Consider the following 23,656-nt stretch of genomic DNA (forward strand, 5'->3'; position numbering starts at 1 on the left):
CTACAATTGTGAGGAGTGTAGAGTGAGATTTTAGGAGTGCTAATAACAGTTCCTTAATTTTTTTCGTAGTTTATTAATTATCGTTTGTATTAATTTTATTTTGTTTATTAATTATCATGGTGTCGGCTTAGTTATTTTTCAATATTTATCCGAATCTAAATATTTTTAGATTAACATGGTCAAAAAATTAAATTAGGATAGCCTACATAATTTTTTTTTTAAAGTTAGTTTAAAAAGAAAAATAGCCTAAATTTATTTTTTAATAATCTCGGACTAAAAATTTAACCCAAAAAAGTTGGAGCAGAAAAAACTGTTTCCAAGTTAAAACCTAAATTTTATGAACTAAAAATTTTAGGTTTTGACCCAAGAATTGGGGAATGTCTTATTTTATTGCACTAACCCGAGTAAAAAACCAAACACTTTTATTATGTAAGCAAGTCATTCTTTTATGAGAAAATTATATAAATGGTCCCTTAACTTTAAACCAATTTGGACAATGGTCCCTCAACTAAAAATCCATAACCATTGTCCATTATCTCATCAAAACGTGCAGCTATGGTCATTTTTGGCAATTCTATCAGAATTATGTCAAAATGACTCATATTGGAAGGTTCATTGCTACAATTAAGTTAAAGTTGAGAGACCAATGCTCCAATTGAGTTAAAATTGAGGGACTATTTCTCTAATAGGGTTAAAGTTGATGGACTATTTCTCTAATTGGGTTAAAGTTGAGGTACCTTTGCTACAATTTTTTTCATTTGGTTTTCTATAGTTGCTTCTTGATACATGTGACTCATTTTGATGGAAGTTTTAGCAGAAGCAGGAGTTGACGAAAAAGATCATAACTATATGTTTTTTATGAGCTAAGATACAAAGAATTATAAATTCTTAATTGAGTGACCATTAATTTCCTCTTACTTTATCAAACATTATCAAAATTTTACTATATCATATTAAGCACGTGTTCGGGCAAGAATTTCACTGGGAAGGGTCCTTGGCTCGAGCACACAGCTCCCCGAGGAGTTGGCATTTTGGTTGTTTGTCGGCCTCTTGCTTGTCAGGATGTTGCAAGAGGAGGACACAGTTAGTTCTGAACGGTGCCTTTGTGGGGCCTTAGGTGTAGGCCTTGAGGCTAACAATCAAAACTAACTGAGTGCGACGACGTGCCACTGCCGTCTCTGTATGACAGACGTAGAACAAGTGTATTTAAGCTGATTACTTATGCCTTAAGTTATTCTGACTTATTGTTATCAAAGGATTGTCGTGGATGGGTTAAGTCCACATTAAGTTCTTTTCTATGCCTTGAGACCAAGGACTTTTAGTTCGTTATCTTGTATGCTTAAAGGGTGAAGGTCCATATCTGATTAAGTCATCAGTTTAATCTATTTCAATCTTCCTATGATGATAAAACCATTAAATGAACCAGATCTGAGAGTTAATGGAACTTTGGATCATCAAAGGACTAGAAACAACTTGAATATAAATTTGGGAATGCATTATAACACCAGATCTATTAATTGAAAGACAAAACGAAGAGAGTTGGGCAAGATTTCACCTTGTCGAGCAAGGTTAAACGTCTTGCGGTCTTTTCTCTTGGCAGCTATGAAAGGATTGTATGTTAAAGGGGATGACTGGAAAAGAGTTTATACATGGGAGATCGATACTACAACATTTAGGAAAAGGTAGCAGAGCTTTTACATAGACAAAGGATGTCTTTCTAAGGAAATCTAAAGCTAAAAAGGTGCAGAGTTTGGATAAAACACGACTTTCTGGATATTTGCTTGACTGAGAGGCAAGTTGTATGTTTGTTTATTTGATTGGTTGAGTATCCTTGTCTTTGGGCCATCTTCCTCCTTTTATAGACGAATTAGCCCGACTGCCTGTAGCTTTGTTCTTGCCCAAAATCAATTGAAGGGTAGTGACTCATCAATATTTTACTTGTATTGCTACTGAAAAGTATTTTTGGGCTGAGAGTAGGTTGATTTCCATCAGTTGTCACTTCTCTTGTAAACACCTAACCTTTGTATTAATGGGAAAGCGCCAATTGTTCTTGAGTTGGACGGTATGGGCTTGGTGCTGGGCTCTAGGCATAAACTCTTCTTATTGAACTCTTTTGGACTTTCTCTAAGTCCAAAGTTAATTATTAACCCAAAGAACAGGTTTTAAATTCTGGCAACAATAGACAAAGCACCTTGAATACTCAAAAGTTCTTATCCAAAAAAATAGAACACACAAAAGTTACATAACGTGACAAATCATCAATTACTCCCCAAACACACTACGATAAGGGTGGCGATAGCTGTACTCGTCTATAATTAACAGTACAGAAAACGCTGAAAAAAAAGGGTTAAAAAAATTTAAATGTCCAGAAATTGAGGAGAAAAGACTGCTAAAAACAATATTTATTGGAGTACGTGCCTGGTCCGCATCCCATCCAGCAGCAACATCTGTCATTTATCTTCTTCTATTTCTGTTAAGTGATAAGCACACACTTTCTTTATTTAATTCTAGCTTCTAGGAGATAAGCACACACTTTCTTTATTTAATTCTAGCTTCTAGGAGATAAGGACTACCAAATCGTGCGAGTCCCAACTGGGGTTTCTTTCTTTTGTATCACACTCTCAGAAGAAAAGAGAGAGAGAGGATGTTGGAAGGCAGAGCAGTGATAGAGGACACAGATATGCCGGTGAAGATGCAGATGCAAGCCATGGCAGCTGCTTCTGAAGCTCTGGATCTTCACGATGTCGTTGACTGCAGATCTATAGCTGCCCACATCAAAAAGGTACATACTTTCGTTGTTAATTGTCACATATACATAAATTAGTTTTTATATTTTTGTTGGTAATTATTATTTTGTGGGTTTGTATTTGCAAATCGAATGCAGGAGTTTGACATGAGATATGGATGCGGTTGGCAATGTGTGGTGGGATCAAATTTCGGTTGTTTTTTCACTCACTGTAAAGGAACCTTCATCTACTTTACACTTGAGACTCTCAGCTTCTTAATCTTCAAAGGGGACTCTTCTTCCTCCTCCTCCAAAACCTAACGCAGCGTTTGGCAGCAGAGAAAAGAAAGGAAGGACAAATCGCTGTGGAAATATATATTTAGGTAGGGGCCTTTGTGATGAACACCTTTGTATTTTTGTACTGCTTTTTATGCAATCTTATAACTTTTAGCTTTTATTATCGAATCATATATTTGAGGGTAATGTTAGAGAGATTACTTAAAATTTTTAAATCAAATGATGTGATAGATGATTATTAAATTATTATTTAAGTATCAATTAACATATTTATTTTCTATTAGTGACATATCATTTAATTTATAAATTTGATCTCTCTAACATTATATTTGATTTATGATCTGTTTGTCTGGAATTTTGGAAGTGATTCATGCGCTTTACTAGTCTGGACTCGAATCTGACTCTCCCTCCACGTATGGACTGGGCTGAGAAAATAAATAATGCGTAGGGGTCTCACTAATAACACAACGAAAAAATAGAGTTCATATCTTTTGCACCCCAAAATTCCTATGGCTCTTTGCGGCCCATCTCAGAGTTTGAAACCTGTCCAACATTAACTCTATTTTTAAACACTGTTAATTTTCTGAAAAAATTAAAAAATAAGAAAAATTAAAATAAACGTAAACTAGAAGCCCAACCTTTCCTGGCCACAGAACGCGGATTACCGTAGCATCACGCAACAATCCTTCTCTATAGGCCCGACAATTTACGATAACGAATTGGATCGTTATCGGATAATCAGATAAATACTGTTTAAGATAATAGGTTGATTCGGGTATACATGTGGATAATTCGATACATAATAAGAAAAATATTAATTTAATTGTTTTATACCCCTAAAAATACTATAATAATACTATAATATTATATATGTATATTAATTTATATTTAGAAAATTTGAAAAATGAGGTAATATATTTTTATATGGTATAGTACTATTGTTTTATTTCTTTTCATAATTATTTTGGTAAAGTTCTCATAATTTGAATGATTTATAGTGTTTGGTTTTTCTATACTTATTCAATGTGAAAGAGAGTTCGGATGTGGAAAACCTTACTGAAAACATCATCAACAAAACTCTTGAAGGCAATAGATCAAGCCAAAGTTCCAAAACAAATTCCTCATAATGATTGATGAAAATTGAAAGATTTTGTAAAAGAAATAACATGCAAGCTTTGAGTTTCATTGGTAAGGTTTTAACTTCTGAGAAAGGTTTCACAATCTTGAAAAGAAAAACTCCTTCATTTTGCATATCCTTGCACATTTGATATTTTGTAGTAAACTAAGGAATTAGATCCTCTCTGGATCTCCTCACTAGGGATCTTGGGGATCAATTAATACCAACAGTTCATCAAAAATCTTGTGGACACAGTTTTTTCCTTTTTTAATTTTCAACAATAAGGTAGCCTCATTTTGCGTGAAAAATTATAAAAAAGAAAAAATTATGGTCACACGATTTTTTATGAGCAATTGGTACTAATTGATTCCCAGGATTCCCAGTGAGGAGATCCGGAGAGGATCTAATTTGGTAGACTAATAGTGTATTGGTGCTTTTATATTAGGCTCTTATTTTGGAGTATAGAGGTAGTATTTAACGATAAATGTGTTTTTATGTTTTAAAGTAATATATATGTGACAATGTGGTATGTGCAAATTTAAGAAAAAAAAATATATTTTTCTTAACAGGTCTGGTCATTTTACCTATTGGGTAAAGTGGCCTGACTTGTTAATGACTCGTTAAGATAACGGGTGTGACACGACACGATTCATTAAGATAATAGGTGTTACATGAAAACGACACAAAACATGGCAAACACGACCCGTTTGCCAGGCTACCTCTCTGCCTCTTCATTGGGAATCTCACTTTCCTTTTAGATTCCCGATACTAAAAACCCACTTCACAGAGGCCCGCCACATCCGGATCCGGATCCTTAAGCGACAACTGCAACCTTACCATGAGGTTCACGGCTACTAGTTGTCGCTATAAGAAATCGAAGCCTCCACCATTGATGGGGCTTTTCGTAGGAGAAATCTTGTCAGGCTTTTTGCAAAACAATCAAATCAGTACAGGACTACTCAGATGGGCTGGCTTTCACCTAGGTATGTTGTAGGGTGAAGATGGCAGGGAAAGCCTTTGCGCCTTTTGTGTGTGTGTGTTGGGGTTGGTGGGGGGATGGTGTCAGACAGCTTTATCGCCTTGAGGTGCAATCTTGATATCTTGGGCCTATTGAGATAGTTGGTGTCATAAGTATCTAAAGCGGTGAAGTCGAATTTTTTCAAATTTGACATATGTTCTGCAGGAAAAGAGGTGGATTAAAATTTGAAAATTTCAGGTTTAATCAAAATAGATGTAAAAACAGGATTAAAGGTTTGTTTTGCAAGAAAACTCCAGGGTTCTATTGGTTCAATAAGAGCTTAAGGGTGTGAGCTTGGGCCAAAGATGTGAACTCATAGTAAGGCACGAGTTAGTCGATCTAATCTGGTATAAAGCTGACTAACATAGCTTAAAGAATTTAGTTTCACGGTCGAGGTAAGTAAAAAGATCACTGATAAGACCACTATAAATTTATCAAACTACAGAGGAAAATTCGAGTTACAAAGGTTGGTCAACTAGACCATCAATTCGAAATAGGATTTTAAACGAGACCCAATCAAGTTGCTAAAGTTTGGGTACAAACCTAGGGTTCAATCTTACGCCTTCACGAATAGGTCAACTTGTGGAAATGATCGAGAGGTGGCTAGTCAAAGAAGTTTTGATTACCTAAATAGGTAATATGATTAACATAACCTTGAGTTTACTGTCTTAATATAAGGTCTGCTACTAAGCTTCCATGATTTAGTTTCTTCAGCTTAATTAGTCACTGACAATCAATCTACCAGTCACGCCGCTAATTGACACATATCCGATATTTTGATATTGTTTGCTACTCTAAAACTGTAAACTAGTGTCCCAGCAAAAAGGTATCACTCTCAGATACTAGCATGTGTCTGGTATCAGAAATCATACTGCTTAAATACTAGTTAACAACTTCTGGATATCATACAATGTTGCCAATTAATAGCGCCACCATAGGCTCATTACAGGTAAAAGCCTGCTCGGTAAATGGTTTTGAATGATCGGTAAAGGATCGGTCCTGTGAAATGGTTCAAAAATTCTAGGGAAAACACTTTCTACTTCGGAAATTCCTACTGACTGTAGGTATGACAACTCGTACACAGGTGCCTATACTCATCAAATGACGAGTACATCACCAAAAGAAAACTTAGGAATTAGCGTTGGCTGGAACGTCCTAAGGCCAGAGAAAGAATTTTCTAACAATTTACTTTAGGACGAACTTAAACAGAAGTCAATCTTCCTCTTGAAGATCCGGAATAATCACTAGTGCATTTGGTAAGATTAGTGTTATCAGGGACGAAAAATGATTGTCCCAAGATGTTCTTCCATCGAATGCTACCTCTGTAGCACCACATTGTCATTCCATACAATTCTGGAATCTTGACGAAAGTAGACTTCGTAGGAATTCTAATAGGTGGTATTCTAACGGACACTGCCAAGGAACCAAAACTATTTCTAATTTCCAATCTCAAAAGGCTTAATAACGATGGCTAAATAATAGTGATGGAATTGATTTATAGATCCCTGATAATACACCGTTATTGATAAACTAACCCTGTTTTAGGGCCATCAACTAGTCTCAAATCTACATCTTTCTTTGGCAATGAAGTTCTTCGCTTTAAGTCTAAAAGCATTCGTCAAAGTAATCTTCCAAAATGTCGACAAGTTGACAAAGCTACCCAAAACTTAGGAAAAACTAATACATTTTTCGTAGTCGACGAGGTGGCAAGATTCGATAAGTAGGTTCAAGAACCTAGAATGCTTTCATCACGTGTGTGATGGATGCAATACTGCCCAACTTATGCTCTGATACCAAACTGACATACCCCGACCCGGAATGTCCACTAAGACTCCCAATTGAGTTGTGCTGGTCGACACCTAAAAGATGACAATGCCATAAAGTATAGTGGTGCGGAAAATGTGAATAAATTTGAGCCTAAAAGTGCGTAAAGACCAGAGTGCGCTGTGAGTGGGAATGAACCCATTTCACACACGACGTCAGAGCATAAGTAAAGTACAGTAGGGGAGATAATGGTTATACCATAATAGGAAGCCACCTGTACTGGGATGTGCCAAGAATCCTCATCGATACAAACTTTCAGCAGCTAAACCTGGAGGGGCGCAAAACAGAAAAAGTGAGTGGGCAAGAACAAAAGTTTTGAAAACACATTTTGTCTTTCTGAACATATAATATAACCCTTCGCTATAAAACCCGTATAATTTTTCCAGAAAATAATAATACATACGTATATAGAAATCATGCTCAAGAGCAATGAAAACCCAAGTATATGCCATGTCAAGTATCCCCGTAATAATTATGTAAGCCAGGTGAAATAATTCAATGTAAAACAATAAGTCAGTCGAATCACTTGACGTGACCTGTACAGCTGAATCCATAACTCATAAATTTATTCCTGCACACGAGTCGGAACCACCTAATGTGGTATGTACGACAAGCTGGGTGTAAATAAGTACGCTTAAGTGCTACGATTACGTAAAGGTTGTGCGAAGTATTGCAAGTCACCTACGAGTCGGAACCACCTAATGTGGTCTGTACGACAGGCTAGCACCTGACTTGGATCTAAGTTGAGTGTGCGGTGCGCGAGGTGAATGATCATGTGAAGGCTAGGCCCTGACCTTGGGCGGAGTACTAACACTGGGGTGCAGGATAACGAATACCAAATGCATCTAGGCATAACCATATACATCACAACCATTAACATCTTAATGTACTCACCTATAGCTTACCTAGGCTCCGCAGCATCATGCAACATTATGCATAACTACACTAATGCATATACTAAAATATAATGCAAGTATGACATGGCATTTCAATCACATTTCATTTAAAACAATTTATGGGAAAAACATAAAGCATACATACATGTGTATATATATAACCAAAAGCCCACTCACCTGGAGTCCGCGCTACACTCCCTAGCACGAATATCAAGATGTCTCGAATGACAGTCGCCTAGAGCAAATATCAAATCACATCTCAGAATTCATACTGATAGAGCATGTTATTTACATAAAACACATCCACAAGGACGTTCTAGAATGATTTGAGACTCATTGACCAAAAGTCAACTATCAATCAAAGATCGCCGGTAGGGTCCACAACCCTACGTAACTCAATCTGGAAGATCCACATATCAGATTTCCAAATCTGTAAATTCTAAAGATCCACATTATGCTTCTAGAACAACATAGTAAAGTTTCATTACGATCCAACGGCTGGATCTCCGCCAATTGCAAATTCAAGTGGCGGTTAACGTTTTATTTTATAAACTTACAAATCCAATTCGGCAAGATCCTTTTGTCGGATTCCTAATCTGTAAGTTTCTATGGTCCTCAAATATTATGTACTATAATGTATTAAAGTTTAGTAATGATCCAACGGTCGGATCGTCGATTGATATAATGTTCAAGTGGCGGACCTTAACGAAATTTCGCCGGATTCTGCAGATTTTGCAGATTTTATGGGCAATCTTTGGAACTCCATATCTCACTTGTTTGTCAACCAAATTCGACTCATAATATACCAAAACGAAGCTAGAGAAGTGTAGAACAAGATTATACTTGCTTGGAGTCCAAATGGTTGCCAGAGATGGCCAGAAAATGGCCTGAAAGACAGATATCCGTGGGAAAACAGGGAAATTCGCCAGAATTTATGGGTAATCTTTCAACGTCCATAATTTTGTCAATACTAAATGAAATCAAGTGATTCAGAAATAGAAATCACAGTTCTCGACGAGACAAAGAGATTGGTACCTACAAGATGGATATCTCGCCGTGATTTGGCCGAAAAACACCTCGAAAGTGGCAGAGGTCATTGGAAACTGGGCAAACCTTAAATCGTTATAACTTTCTCATTTCTCCACCAAATTACAGCATCCAAACATGAAAATTCATCTGCACAACATGAGGAATCAATTTATACCTGTTTTCAGTTCAAAAGATGGCTGGAAATTGTCTGAATCACGCCTAGAAGTCTCAGCCCAAAACCTTGTTCTTCGAACTCGAGGTTAGGATTCGTTTTCAATGAAACAAAACTCAAAACTGGGTTTATGGTGGTGAAAACATGCAGATAATGGTGATTTTGAGGTTCAACAAGACGAAATTTTTGGGTGATGATGGTGGTTTGTGTCACGGGAGAAAAAGAGAGCCGAGAGAGAGTTAGATAGTTAGAGAGAAGAGCTATGGAAGAAGAAGAAAAAGAAAGAGAGATTGGGTTCCAGAAAAGTGGGGGTGCCCCCACGTGGCACTCATCCAATGGTCAGACAAAAGACCACATGTGTTTCAAATGGCAATTTACCAAAATGCCCTTGACGTTTAAAGGTTTGTAGAATCTTTGTTATAACTCCAAATTACATTCCGCTTGCGCCCATGCATCCGTAGCGACGAGTACTATGAGGATACGCTAACGGAATGAGTCTTATGTCTCTTAACCATGGCCAACGTACGTCAAAATCTTTGCCTCTAAAGGCATTTTTGTAAAAACACCATTTTTAAAATTTATAAAAACGTAAAATCAGGGACGGGTCGTTACAATCTACCCACCTTAAAAAATTTCGTCCTCGAAATTTAAAATCATTTACTAGGCAAAAGTAAGGAAAAGGCAGTTGAAAAATAAATACGTGATGGAGATATCAAGTTAGAGCAACTGCATAAAAGAGAATGCTATTCCGTCGTGATCGGTGTGCAGTGATTCCTCTTTTATGCCTACAAGCTCAAACTTTCTTTCTCCTTCAGTACAATACTTCAATACCAAATCCTTTAGGAAAACATCAAGTCAAAAAAATAGATATGTAAAAACACAACGCCAAATTATGCATGTATAAATAATGACATGAAGTTAAAGTAATTGTACTGATATCAAAAACCGAACATAGAAAAATTTCACCTATACTCAAGTATCGTAACGTTCTCCGAAGATATGTATGTAGTATTCTTTGAATTGAGTCCAACCACAAAATAGGTAAGTATATAATAATATAATAAATAAATAAATAGGTATACTAACATAAGAGGCCTACTTATCCACTTGCTTAATGAATCCAACAAATAAGTTATTAATATTATAGTCTGCAGCCCGCAATACTGACAACTCACCGTAGTCACGATAAGCAAGTAAATAATTCCCAATGATGCAATATTACCATCTTGCCCCTCATTGGGAAATACCCATACATCGCCTGAACCAAGCCTCGATCGTGCCCACACATTACCTTCTCAGACAACATCGTTAATATCATAAAAGTTTCCTCGTCACAAACTCGATCATTCAAATACCTATTGGCAACACTCTTTTGCAAATCACATCCTGGGCATAAAATGTATATACCATATCTCAAACGATGCCATGCTCATAACCAGGAGTGTAACCATAATTACACATAACTCTAACAAGGGTAAATGTCTACCAATCACGTACCGAGTGTAAAATCTTATATGCCGGCCCTAATGGTACCATAGCTAAACCAAAATTGTAACCATAGTTACAAGCAACTAAAATAAAGATAGTGTTATGTTGCAACCAACTAATGGTGGGACGAACAAAATGCAACATGTCCACTAAGGTCTGAGTAACCCGTTTCAGACTGATTCTTAGTCTCAAGGTGGTAATGTAATACCAGACAAAATCTAGTACTCATAATCCTTAGGAAGACTTTCCAAAGCTTGGAAGTAAAACGCGTAACACGGTGAAATATAAATATATCCAGATAATAATCTGGTCTGATTTCTATATTCCTGAACTAGCATTGAAGTCCAGAAGTAGCTCTCTCATAATGCCATCATCCTCCGGAAGCAAACAAAGAAGAACTACGGCTGTACAAAAAGTTTGAATTGTATAGCCTCAAACATCCTTTTTACCATAACCAAAGGCGGGGTATGCCTAGACTGAGAATTCTCTTCAAACACATCAATTGGAGCCTTGATTTTTAATTCCTTTCCTATCTCCACATTTGATCATTTTACGGATGAGGACTTTAAGATCACTTCATGCGGAGAAGTTAACAACATCCCACTATTATCTTAGTTGGCTTCACAAGTGTTTTGTTGTTGAAATCCTTGCGCCCATTTTAAGGAAAGAAATCATCACCAATACCAACTTTAAGCTTTGGGGTTGGGAGAACACTACCTTCCACTTGAGAAAGGCTACCACTGAATTGAAACACCATATAAACGTAGCATTGGTTCAGCATCAAGATTATTGATTTCCACATTCCCTACATGTACAAAATAGCTCAAATAGGGAGCTTATAGTGATGATTCCCCATCTTTGACCGAATATAAGAAGTGATTAAAATCATTTGAAAAATTCTTGATAATCCAGAAATAATGTCAAGTCAATGCTAGTGAACTCCAGCTGCAATGGAATAGGAATGGCTGAAAGTGTTCAAGGGTAACTATATCTTTTGCGGTGATACACAGTAACTAAGTTTGCACAAACGGGATGATGTACAATAGTGTAAGAGTAGACGTCTTCCAGATTCTTCCACTGTCGTAGTCAGAAATCTGATTCTTTTAAGAGGAATATGTACTTGAGAAATCTAAAGTTGATAAAGATTCTGGACACGTTCTCCACAGAGAAATGTTAAACAATTTTTCAAGCAAAGATGATAAATGTTGACTTTAAGTCATGGATAAGATGGCTCATTACAAATTAGGCTCATTATTATTATTTTTTTTACAATTTAATGGAAAATTGACTGATTTTTGTATTTTCCTCCTGTTCATTTTTATTGTTCACAGTATTGGAAAAATTAAGATAGCATTTATTCTTCTTTTTGTAACGTTTATGATGGAACGAGACTTCTACCTTGGATTTAAGGATCTCTCTTTATTTACTATTTACCTAGATTATAGCAGTTGTGTTAAGTCAATAATTTTTACCATAGTCAAGTAATTTGAAATTGATTTTGCAAAAATGATTGATGACGGGTTAAACTGATTTTGCAAAAATGGTTATAGACTGGTTGAACTGATTATGCAAAAATGGTCGAAGACTGATTCTACAAAAATGGTCGAGGACAGATTGAACTAATTATATAAAAATGGTCGAGGACTAATTGAACTGATTCTGTAAAAATGGTCGAAGACGGGTTTAACTGATTCTGCAAAAATGGTCGGGACAGGTTAAACTGATTCTGCAAAAATGGTCGGGACAGGTTAAACTGATTCTACAAAAATGGTCAAAGATGAGTTAAACTGATTTTGCAAAGATACTTGAGGACGAGTTTGGACTGATTCAGCAAAGATGATCGAGGATAGGTTGAACTGATTTTGCAAAGATGGTCGAGGACGGATTGAACAAATTCTGCAAAGATGATCAATGATGGGTTGAACTGATTCTGCAAAAATAGTCGAGGATGAGTTAAACTGATTCTTGTAATAACGGATACAAACTGATTTTACATATAGTTGTGAGGATGTGTTGAGCTTATGGCACAAATTAATTTTATTGGAGTTGTGAGGATTGGGTTCAATTAATAGCTCTAAAGCCTTAGGGGTATGATTGGTATTCCATGTTTTTTGGGTTAGGCTTCAGTTGTATTTATGTTTTGTCTTTTTGTGACATGTTTTAAAATTAGTGGAATTCCTTGAAATATAGTAAAAGTGTTTGTCTCTATATATAAAGTTCTCTTAAAATTTTAGGACAAAAACTTTTTTTTTTTTTTTTTTTTTTTGAACAAACGATATTATCTACACCAAAGGAGAGTGGGTAGGCTAAGCCTCACAATGGGCTGACAATAATGAGGTTCAAATTCGCCTTTGGCGAAAATTGAACCTAAGACCTCTCATTGACAAATGAAAAGGAATACCACTAGACCGTAGTACTAAGTGGTAGGACAAAAACTGTTAGTTTGGCTTAAAATATATATTCACCCTTTTGTTTATGATCATAAATCTTCACCGCCTAACATTCAAAAGGGTTTGTCTTAATATATGGCTTGATCAATAGGCTGATTTGATTTAGTACTACGGTCTAGTGGTATTCCTCTTCGCTTGTAAGTGAGAGGTCTTACAATTGATTCTCACCAAAGGCGAATTTGAACCACATTATCACTAGCACATTGTAAGGCCAAGCCCACCCCCTCCCCTTAGTGTAGATAATATCGTTTGTTAATATATATATATATCTGGCTTGATCAAGGGGTTGTGGGACCATAATTTTTCAGGGCCGAAGTAAGACGGATCGGAATACGAATACCTTTCGATCATGGACTCAACAACTCTAATGACTTTGAGTTGTATAAACAGACCATCGATGCCAACATCATCTTGAGTTCTAGAAAGGCAAGCAAAGTCCACCGACTTCGTTGAGATTGACCATTCTTGTTTCGCAAGATAAGGAAACCTAATCCAATTGGGGATCATATACGTTTCCTATATTCTTGATGATTCCTACAATTTAGGGATTGACGTATGCAGCAAGTAATCACACTCTAAAAGGATGCAATATCTACTTCTAGATATTATCTGGAATTCTCCTGGTTTAATACAGATTCTATATCCTAAAAGGTCTCTCTCAATTAGTATAAATACACTCTTCTAGGGTTCATCTTTGCTAACGCAATTATCAGATACTCTATTCTCTTGCTTACTCAAGTCTCATATTGCTCACTTGAATTTGGTATATGCACTGTGGAGAACACTGCAGGAATGTGTTACAAATTTAATTAGGTTCTGAATTACTTGATTTGCAACCAACGGTTTCTTGCTATCCAATCATTTTAAATTAATTTCAGTTTTGTAGCTGTTGCAATTAATGGCTTTAGTTTTCGTTTGCAATTCAATGCATTTAAATGATATAGCCGTTTATACTTGAAAGCTGGAGTTTACAATGTTTTAGTTTTCATTTGCAATTCAACGCATTTTTTTCACCGCTGAGAGTGATAAGACATAAGTTTCAAATAGTTTCACCGAGGAGGTTTCCCGCTCAGGTTGCTGCAACTATACTTTAAAGAATATGCTGCCGGAAGAGTTGGGATTCATATCCAAATCTTAAACTGATAATTGTCTTGTATATTTTCAGTTTTGTAAAATTGTTATTGTAGATCAGTTTCCTTGTAACTAATTTATTTAAAACTCGTCTATAAATACAATGATAAAAAACTCACTCAGAATTAACTGAGTTAAGCATCGGCAACTCTTTAGCCTTCAAGCTTTTATGCGTGAATGTTTCTCTTTCAGAGAGTTCTCTTTGGCACAAATAGTTTTGCCATTATGAGTTCACGTCTAGCAAAACCACTCGGTTGTGGAATCCTGGAGGTCGTATGCGCATTAACCTTTTGCACTGTCGAACGAACTCTTCTATTACCTTGCTGACTCGTTTGCTGTTACTTTTATTTTGTTTCATTCACAGGAATCATTATTAATTGTAACTTCTTATGATTATCTCGTATATGATTAGAAGTGTGAAGAATTTTGAAGATTAGGATTTATGGGTTGTGCACAGGCTATCAAAACCCAGGTACTCCTTGTACTCAATCTTTTCGACCAAATTTACTTTGCCAGCCCCACCTGTTTAGAAACAAAATTAGCCATGTGATTAACAGAAAATTCATTAAAAAGTGGTTGCCATGTGCACATGGAGAGAGCACATGAAACGGGGGCGTTAAGGTGGCGGTATTCCAAACCTATTGTACGTTATTGCATTTTTGAATTGGGACAATCACTATTCTAGAAATCTTTGTCTAGTGCCTAGGCGGTTGGATATTGTCCCAATTAATCATTAGGCTTTTGAAAATTAAGAAAGGATGCGTAGACTCACCTAGTGTATAACCCACCTAGACACCGCCTTGGTTGTGACTTTTATTTAGATAGAAAATGAATAACTTTCATTTTGCATTTTATTTTTTCAATAAATTTTAATAGACTTGTTGAATACTTGGATTAACACTCATTATATGCTTGTTCCCATGTTATCAATATGTTCTACTACTTTATAATCTATATATGATTCTATTTTGCAATTTATGTATCCTAGCTAATACAATTATGATTTTTTTTTAGTATAAATAGACATTTATTATGTTATATAATAAATTCAAAATTAAAAATTAAAAAAAAAAATTAAAAAAACTGCCTAGATATTGTCTGCCGCCCGATTGGCGCCTAACATTTTTTAGAACCTTGGACACCGTCACCTTGGCATCCTGTTTCATGCAAGTCCTTTCAAAAATATATAAGGGCGCATTAACATACCTAATGTCAATAATGAAGATGATCAGGGATGCTCTTCCTACTTCCTTAATAACGTTCCCTACCACATGTTGCCGGTTGCCCTATGAGCGCAGAAATCGTAGTCACAGCAGCGAAATAGAGAGCTGCAAGTTGAAGAATAGTGATGAAAGAAGCCGATATTTACGATTTAGTTGAACACTTGCAGTCATCAATTTATGAACATAACTGGAATGGCTGAAAAATTTACCGTAGGGAATTGGAAATCGCTTTAGGAGGTAGAATTCTACAACAGACGTGGATGACGAGAATAACAAGATGAAGGTGCTTGTTGCACTTCCTACCTGCATTTACATGAAATAAGGAGGATTTGTAAGGTATCTAATAATTTCCAAGTAAACTTCTGATGAAACAGGATAGTGTAATTTAATTTGCAGTATGATTAGCAAAAACATTTTTCTTTCAAGGTGATTTAATTAAAATAGAAAATAGAAGCTTGCATCATAACAAGTGGTTAATTACTTGGGAAAGGCTCAAATAGCATTTGTTATTGCAGCAGCGTTTTCAAATAGCAATATTACTGTAACAAGTGATCCCATAGGTCACGTTTGGTACGCGGGACGGGACGGAACAGAGTGGGACGAGGCGTTCCGTCCCACGTTTGGTGCGCCTAAAATGAGTGGAACGCGCTGTTCCACGGAACAAGTTTTGGATGATTTTTTGTTCCACACCCCCACCCTGGAACGGGTTGTTCCATGTCTGTGGGACAGAAATTTCCAAAATTTTAAGACAAAAATGCCCCTTGTCTTTTTCAAAATTTACATCAAAAATCATATAACAAACCCTAAAAACTATCCCTCTTCTTCTCAGCCGTCGTGTTCCTCCCTCTGCATCTTCCCTTTCCTCCTCGTCTTCTTCCCTGTAGCCTCTTCACCTCTGCATCTTCCGTGTAGCAGCTCTGCGAACCTTCCTCCTCATCCTCTTCCGTAGCATCTTCAGCTCTGCATCTCCGTTCCAGGTTCGATCTGTTTTCGTGTAGCTCTAGGTCTCTCTTTCTTCGATTGTTCAAATGTTTTTTATTTGTTCTCTGTTTGTGTTTGATATTTTGTATCAACTAGAGTGCAGCAAAATACTAACTGATCTTTCAAAAAAATAAAATAAAAAATAGCGATTTCTCATCTGGGGCCAGCGAATACTAACTGATCTTTCGGGCACTTGGCCACAAGGAACCAGGCCTAGTTTTTTTTGGCGATTTCTCATCTGGGTCTGGTACATTTTTTTCTTTGGTTTCTGTTTCCGCTTTCAATCTGTCTTTCTGGACGGTCAGTTTGGTCAATTTGGTGTTTCTTGGATGCCTTTGTGTTCTTGATTGTTGAGTTGTATGGTTCTGATTTTGTTTCTTGAGTAAATACATATCAATCTGTAATTTGTATATTGTGAAATGGGAAAAAAAGGGGATTTTTGGGCATCAGGGTTTTGGTACTTTGATCTGATTTAGGTTTTCTCCTTTGAGGTGCTTTTCTTGCTTTCTGGGCAACAGGGTTGTTGTTCCTGTGGGTGTTTGCTTGAAAGATAAAGCTTTCTCCTTTCTATCTCATAGGAAAGGTAAGCAATTTGGGTTTTGTTGACTTTATCATATTTGTATGGATATTGATTTGAAGTGAGTGAGCTGGTTTTGTTAATGCCTTTAGGTCTTAGTGGATTTCAGGATTTAGCTGTTCATTGCTCGTGTTTTAGAGGTTTCAAAAGTTATAATAGGCTAGCTTTTGCACTTCTCTTGACTTTTTGTCGTCTTCGTTCGTTGAACGCGCTGTCGTGTTTGTCTTAAGTTTTAGCTTGAAGTAATCATGCCTGTAATTGGATTGTAATGACTAATGATTTTTGTCTTTGTGAACATTTCTTTCAAACATATCTTGTTTCCAGAGCTGTATTGATTTATATTTTTGTAAATATAGCAATTGGAGAAAAACAGGCCCAATCTCGTTTGCAGCTTTCCAAACCATTGATCCCCTAACTGACACTCAGACAACCCTTAGAAAGCCAAAACAGTTTCGTGATGTCATGCTCAAATCATCTGAACTATGCCTTTATCAGGAAACTAAGTGGTCTGCTTTAGTTTTGCAAAGGAAAGTTAGGAAATGAGAATGTAGAAAAAATAGGGTACACGAAAAAATGAGGGGAGAGGACTTAATTGTTGCATGTTTGAAATCAAGTCAAACTTGATCTGTGAAGTTAGGGGAGAGGACTTCAGTTGTAATTGTAAGGGACATATACAGGATTGGATTGATAGTTATGAGGAATTTATGCTGCACAATGCTTTATGGAGGTAATGTCATATCCAATATAATCATATTACTTTGGAACCTTCATAATCAATCAAACTATATCGTTCGATTGATTGGCTCTTGGTATCCAGACTCTTGCACGGGCAAAACAGTTTTTGCAAAATATGTTCATGTGTTAGTCACGTATGTGGTCTCAGTTATTCTTAATCTCTACCAACTTACTTGCCCGCTGTCTGCATTACAGTTTCTATGTTATTGTTGGCAATCAAATGCTAATAATACTCTGTTTAACTTTTGAGAGGCAAGGGTTTGTGCCTCGTGGTTGTTTATTAGTCTTCTATTTTTCATTATGAGACATGACTGATCTTACTTCTACTTTCCTAATTTTTCATATTAAATGTTAGTTTGTTATTGCAGGTATATCCGCTTACAACTTGCCATATTCTAGCACTCTAATCAGTGCAGTTGGGAATTTTGTGGCACATAAATAAGCTGAGTTGCTGGTTCCCTTTTGGTAGCCAACGTTTCTTAAGGACTTCATTCCTTTTTTTCTTATGGTAATGTTCTGTCTCTGTACATAAAAATTCGTTCTTTTGGTTTTCATCATTGCTTAACTATAATAAAATATAACATGATAGTTATATGGACTAGTATGGTCCGGTCCATACACTGGCACTGGATCATATGGCTCAATGGTTTTAGGCTAAGAAAGCAACGTCCATAAACATTATATATTATTACTTCCTTTTAATTTCAATGACTTACTTCATTAGTCTGAACCAAACCCTCCAAGTGAACTATTTTGCGTTGTATAGTTTGTTGGGCCTTGCTTTTTATTATACATTATATTATCATTATTACCAAGTCCAAGTATCTAAAATGAATTTAGCGTATGTTGATACTCTACTCATTCATGTGTTGTTTTTTTGCATGTGAAGGTATGGATGAATATGAGACTCAATTCTTTGTTCTTTTGAACGTTTGGATTATAATGACACAAGTCTTTACTATGAATGCACAATTGTTGAGGTATAGACAACAACAAAGGAGACAACGGGAAATAGCTAGTTTAGAGCAGAGGACATTTGTTAGACTTCATGTTAGGAGAGAGGAAATAAATGGTATCACGCGATTGAGTGATACTAACTGTTTGTGGGAGCTACGAATGGATAGGAATGCATTTGCAGTTTTATGTGATTTACTACAAACTCGTGGTGGATTGGTAGATGATGGTCATGTTACAATAGAGGAGCAAGTAGCTACTTTTGTTAACATATTAGCCCACCACAATAAAAATAGGTCAATGCAAGTTAGATTTTTTAGGTCTGGTGAAACTATTAGTCGATATGTCCGTAGAGTATTGCGTGCATTACTCAGTTTGCAAGATGTGTTGTTTGCAAAACCAACCCCTATCCCAGAGGATTGCACGGAATCGAGATGGAAATGCTTTAAGGTAATAATCATAGTAAAATCATTAATAACATAATTATTTGTAATTGCTAATTAATATAAGTTTTTCTTTTGTCTAGGGTTGCTTAGGAGCGCTAGATGGAACATACATAGGGGTCACTGTGCCTGATGTCGATAGACCAAGATATAGAACAAGGAAGGGTCATATAGCAACTAATGTGTTAGGCGTATGCACACACGACCTCAAATTCGTATATGTGTTATCCGGTTGGGAGGGATCAGCTACTGATTTGAGAGTTCTTGGTGACGCTGTTACTAGAGCTAATGGCCTCAAGGTCTCAACTGGTAAGATAAACAAGCACCTAGTATTTTTCCTTACCTTTGTTGGCCAACAACTAAAATTTATTATCAACTAATATAGGTACATATTATTTGGTTGATTCCGGATATACGAATGGTGAGGGTTTTCTGGCACCGTATAGAGGCACTAGATACCATTTGCAAGAGTGGGAAAACAATTCACGTGCACCTAGGAATCATGAAGAATATTTTAATATGAAACACTCACGTGCTAGGAATGTCATTGAGAGATGTTTTGGCCTCCTCAAACGACGTTGGGCTATCTTACGAAGTCCTTCCCACTATCCAATCAAGATTCAGGGACGAATGATCACCGCATGTAGTTTACTTCATAATTTTATCAGAATGTATATGGCAGTTGATCCTGAAGAAAATGCAAGGCTTGCATTTGATGAATTACCTATAGGGGAAGATTTACCAGAAGTATTAGCCTACATTGAAACCGTTGAGTCAAGCCAAATATGGACTCAATGGAGGGATGATCTTGCAAGAGAAATATATGATGAGTGGAGAGGAATGAGGGCTTGAAAATTGGTTAACATGGTAGTTGTTGTAATTGTCTTTTAGATGTGGACTCAATTTAGTTGTTGTAATTGGCTTGAAAATTCGTAACATCAAGACTATTGAGATGTTTGTTATTGTAATATGGTAATTGGGAGTTATCTAGATGTTATGGCTTATTTGATATGTTTATTTGTGTTACTAAATTTTAATAAATTTTAAAATTAGGGTGTAGTCATTTTCATTTGATTTGGCTTATTTGATTTGGTAATTGATTAGTACAACTAATATAAATTTAGTCATTGTCATTTGATTTGGCTTATTTGATTTGGTAATTTGGTAATTGATTAGTACAACTAATATAAATTTAGTCATTGTCATTTGATTTGGCTTATTTGATTTGGTAATTGATTAGTACAACTAATATAAATTTATTTGTGTTACTTGTGTAATATATGGCTTATTTGATATATTATATGGCCACCTCACGTAATTGGATTGATCATGAGGAGGATGTACTACTTACCATCCTCGAGGAGATGGTTGCTGATGGTGTTAGGTGTGAGACCGGCAATTTTAAGGCTGGTACTTTTGTAACGGTTGCCTCCAAGATGAGGGAACAGATTCCTGGCATTAATATAGAGCCGAAGCATATACAAAACAAATTCAAGCGTCTGAAAGAAAAGTATTCGTCTGCATATGACATGATGAATACATCTGGATTTGGTTGGGATGATGAGAAAAAATGTGTTGTTGTGGATAGTGACGAAATACTACAGGAGTGGGTGAAGGTAAATATTTTTTTTCTTATTCTTTATCAATTAGTTGCTTTGAAAGTCTTAACCTTGATTTCTTTGGGTTCTTATTGTAGAAACATCCCAATGCATCTTGCAAACCAAATAAGCCATTCCCGTTGTATCCACGGCTATGTACGGTGCTTGGGAGAGACCGAGCCACGGGTAGCATTGCTGAATCAGCGGCAGATGCAATTGAAAATATGGGTTTGGAAAGTGAGGATTGTGAGACTTCTGAGATACCTCCGCTTTCACCTACCCCATCTCCTTCTGTTGCTACATCTAGTGCTTCTCAACCTGTTAGGAAGAGGAAGAGGAGCAGGAATGATGGTGATGCAAATATTGTATCTGTTATCAGTGAAGGTTGGAATAAAGCTGTTATTGAAATGAAGAAATTAGGTGAAAGTTTTACTTTTAGAGAAGCAAAAGCTAGACTACCTTCTGAGCTTCAGGCCATGGGTCTCCCATAAGATCAGGTGTTAAGAATTTCAATGAAGTTAGTGAAAGATACCGATCTGATGGGTATTTGGACCACCTTGGATGACTCACAGAAGCCAGATTTCATTAAAGTGTTTATGGAGAGCCTTTGAGGTTTTAGTATTTGTGGTTTTAGTATGGGGAACTTTATCAACTTCTAAGTGTTTTCATTATTACTTTAGCAAGACATTATTTGTTTTTTAAGTCAGGACGAATGTTTGATTTCGGATATTTCATGTTTAAGTTATGCATATTTCATTTTCTTTGTTTAAGTTCTAAATGTTTAAACCCTAAAATGTTTACGATATGCATGATCATTAAACTTATATATTTTTCAACATTTGTCATGTGCTCTTATGTGGTTTGCCTTGTTCCTGCAATGGGGAATATTTAGAGGGGTGTCCTTCTAAACAAGGCCAATTCTAATGTTTGTAGAACCTAAACTCCCTGAACAACAACCCACAATTGAAAGGACCAAAATTAGGGACTAAAAATTGAATTGGGGTGTGGGTTTTGCAATTTGCACAATAAAATTTGATGGGTTTGTGGTGAAAATTCGAATGGAGGTGTAGAAAACGGGAAAAATTACAAATTTTAAAGGGGTTTGCATGTGAAACACAACATATACCTATTAAAATTTGGACCAAGAAAAACAAATAATGGATAATAGTGTTCAAATTTGAACAACTTATTAAAAAAAAAAAAAAAAAAAAAGAGTCATGTCCCGTTCCGCCCTTAAAATTGTACCAAACAACAGCGGAACATGGGTATTTTAGTCATTTTAATCTTTTGGTTCCGTTCCGTCCATGTGCTACCAAACGCAGGACGGAACAACCGTCTTGTTCCATCCTGCGCGTACCAAACATAACACAGAACATCTGTTCCATCCCGTCCCGTCCCGTCTGCGTACCAAACGCTACCATAATACCGGTATCATCTTCATACGTTGATAACGTCAATATTGTTACTCATTATATTGATAGGAAATAATCCTAAATAGTCTTGATATGACACGTAGAAAGTATAAAACTTTTGTCGCTACTGTCGATTTATTGATTTTGCTACGGTAGTAGTTGTGCTACGCTATTTGAGAGCTTTTCCCAAATTAAATTCAGTTGTTGAGTATGAAATGTACCTGAGGAGGAATTCGCATCTCCAAAAAGACAGGACCCATAATAAAACCTCCACCAAGACCAACCAATCCACCAAATAATCCAGCTATTATGCCAAAGGAACAATAACAAACAGGATTCTGCACTCTCCAGTTTGCACCTACTTCTCCCTTGGATGCAATTACCCTCTGCCCTTCGATGTATTCACTGGCAATGTCTAATTAACCAGCATGTTAGGCATGCGCAAAGAAACTTCTACCAGGAACTGAAGAAATAGTTGATCAACTTACCTTTCGATTGCTAGTGTTTGGAAACGTCCAGTGATCTCTAAAGAAATGAAACAAGGTGCAGTATTAGATGGATCAAGTAATGCATAATGTACATTCAACGTAGACATGAAAAGTTTAAAATACCACCTTTTTCGTCACAGTTTCTTTTTTCCACATGTCAACACCTTGGAAGAACGACTTAGTTGATGTGCCTGCACAAAGAAGTGAAAAGGTGAGCATTGAGTACTAACATTTTATGAATGAGGAGAATTCCGGTTTAGAAAAGTGTTACCTAAGAGTACAACAATAAGTACGGTGGTGATCATCCATTCAGATAGTCCAACATTCAAAGAAACTCCAATGCTGATCTCTAACACCAACATTGGTTGCAACAGAAGTGCGAGAACATAGTCGATGAGGGGCAACTCAAGTGTGGGATGCCTTAGCCTTAAATTGTACAAGACAGTCGCTGCTGCTCCCCCTGTGATCATAACTTACCAACCGAATAGAAACATGTGAAAGTGCATTCAGTTGAGAAGGTAATTTACAAGGCAAATTTTTCATGTGTTCAGCATATGAACTTTTGTAGAAGTGCATATGAGTATGAGGCTTCCTTAGAAGGCAAAAGCAGAAAAAGCTGTGATGAAAGTACTTACATTTTGATATAGCTGCTGATGATTTCTGATCAAAGCTGATAATCAGGGTGAGCATCGGAACAAAAAAACCACCCGCTCCAACACCTCCAACACTATCAAACGCTGCCCCAAGGAATCCAATAAATGTACCGACCACGATTTTCCATCCAATCGCATGTCCTGTCACCCAATTTCAATTACTACGAGCATTACGAAATATTCAGTAAGAACCATGTATCTAGAGTGCCACACTTTCTAAAATCTATTTTTAAAAATTAAAAAACAAAGGTGATTGTTTAATGAAGGAACTGAGGAAAGTAAAAAGTATACATATATGTAGAGGTCAAAATTTTTACACGGCTATCATTCTTCAGAAAATTTTCTCACCAGCCAAACAGTTCAGTTCCATACAATTGAACTAGATTCACAACATTAAGACAACATATCCAACAAGATTAGTGAAAATTGGACTTACAGGCCAGTC

The 23,656-nt window shown here is 36.4% G+C and overlaps 2 protein-coding genes and 1 long non-coding RNA gene across 3 annotated transcripts; 2 read left to right on the forward strand and 1 right to left on the reverse strand.

Moving 5' to 3' along the window:
- Nucleotides 1–2,403: 2,403 nt before the first annotated feature.
- LOC137749223 (dynein light chain 1, cytoplasmic) lies at nucleotides 2,404–3,182 on the forward strand. The gene is made up of 3 exons (XM_068489335.2): nucleotides 2,404–2,477; nucleotides 2,519–2,782; nucleotides 2,885–3,182. The coding sequence occupies exons 2-3, from the start codon at nucleotides 2,645–2,647 to the stop codon at nucleotides 3,044–3,046; spliced, it is 300 nt and encodes a 99-aa protein (XP_068345436.2). The 5' UTR covers nucleotides 2,404–2,477; nucleotides 2,519–2,644; the 3' UTR covers nucleotides 3,047–3,182.
- Nucleotides 3,183–15,256: 12,074 nt separating this feature from the next.
- Nucleotides 15,257–22,459, reverse strand: LOC148689582 (uncharacterized). Its single transcript, XR_015958690.1, has 3 exons — nucleotides 22,292–22,459; nucleotides 15,580–15,673; nucleotides 15,257–15,475 (listed from the first exon to the last, which is right to left on the reverse strand). It is a non-coding gene; the product is annotated as an uncharacterized LOC148689582 (long non-coding RNA).
- On the forward strand, nucleotides 18,616–20,071 carry LOC148689583 (protein ANTAGONIST OF LIKE HETEROCHROMATIN PROTEIN 1-like). Its single transcript, XM_088689687.1, has 3 exons — nucleotides 18,616–19,067; nucleotides 19,144–19,369; nucleotides 19,446–20,071. Exons 1-3 carry the CDS (start codon nucleotides 18,624–18,626, stop codon nucleotides 19,910–19,912), a joined length of 1,137 nt encoding a protein of 378 aa, XP_088545813.1. The 5' UTR covers nucleotides 18,616–18,623; the 3' UTR covers nucleotides 19,913–20,071.
- Nucleotides 22,460–23,656: the final 1,197 nt, after the last annotated feature.

The sequence above is a fragment of the Pyrus communis genome, chromosome 17, assembly GCF_041283825.1.
Source record: "Pyrus communis isolate YQ-2024b chromosome 17, ASM4128382v1, whole genome shotgun sequence".
NCBI classification, from domain to species: domain Eukaryota; kingdom Viridiplantae; phylum Streptophyta; class Magnoliopsida; order Rosales; family Rosaceae; genus Pyrus; species Pyrus communis.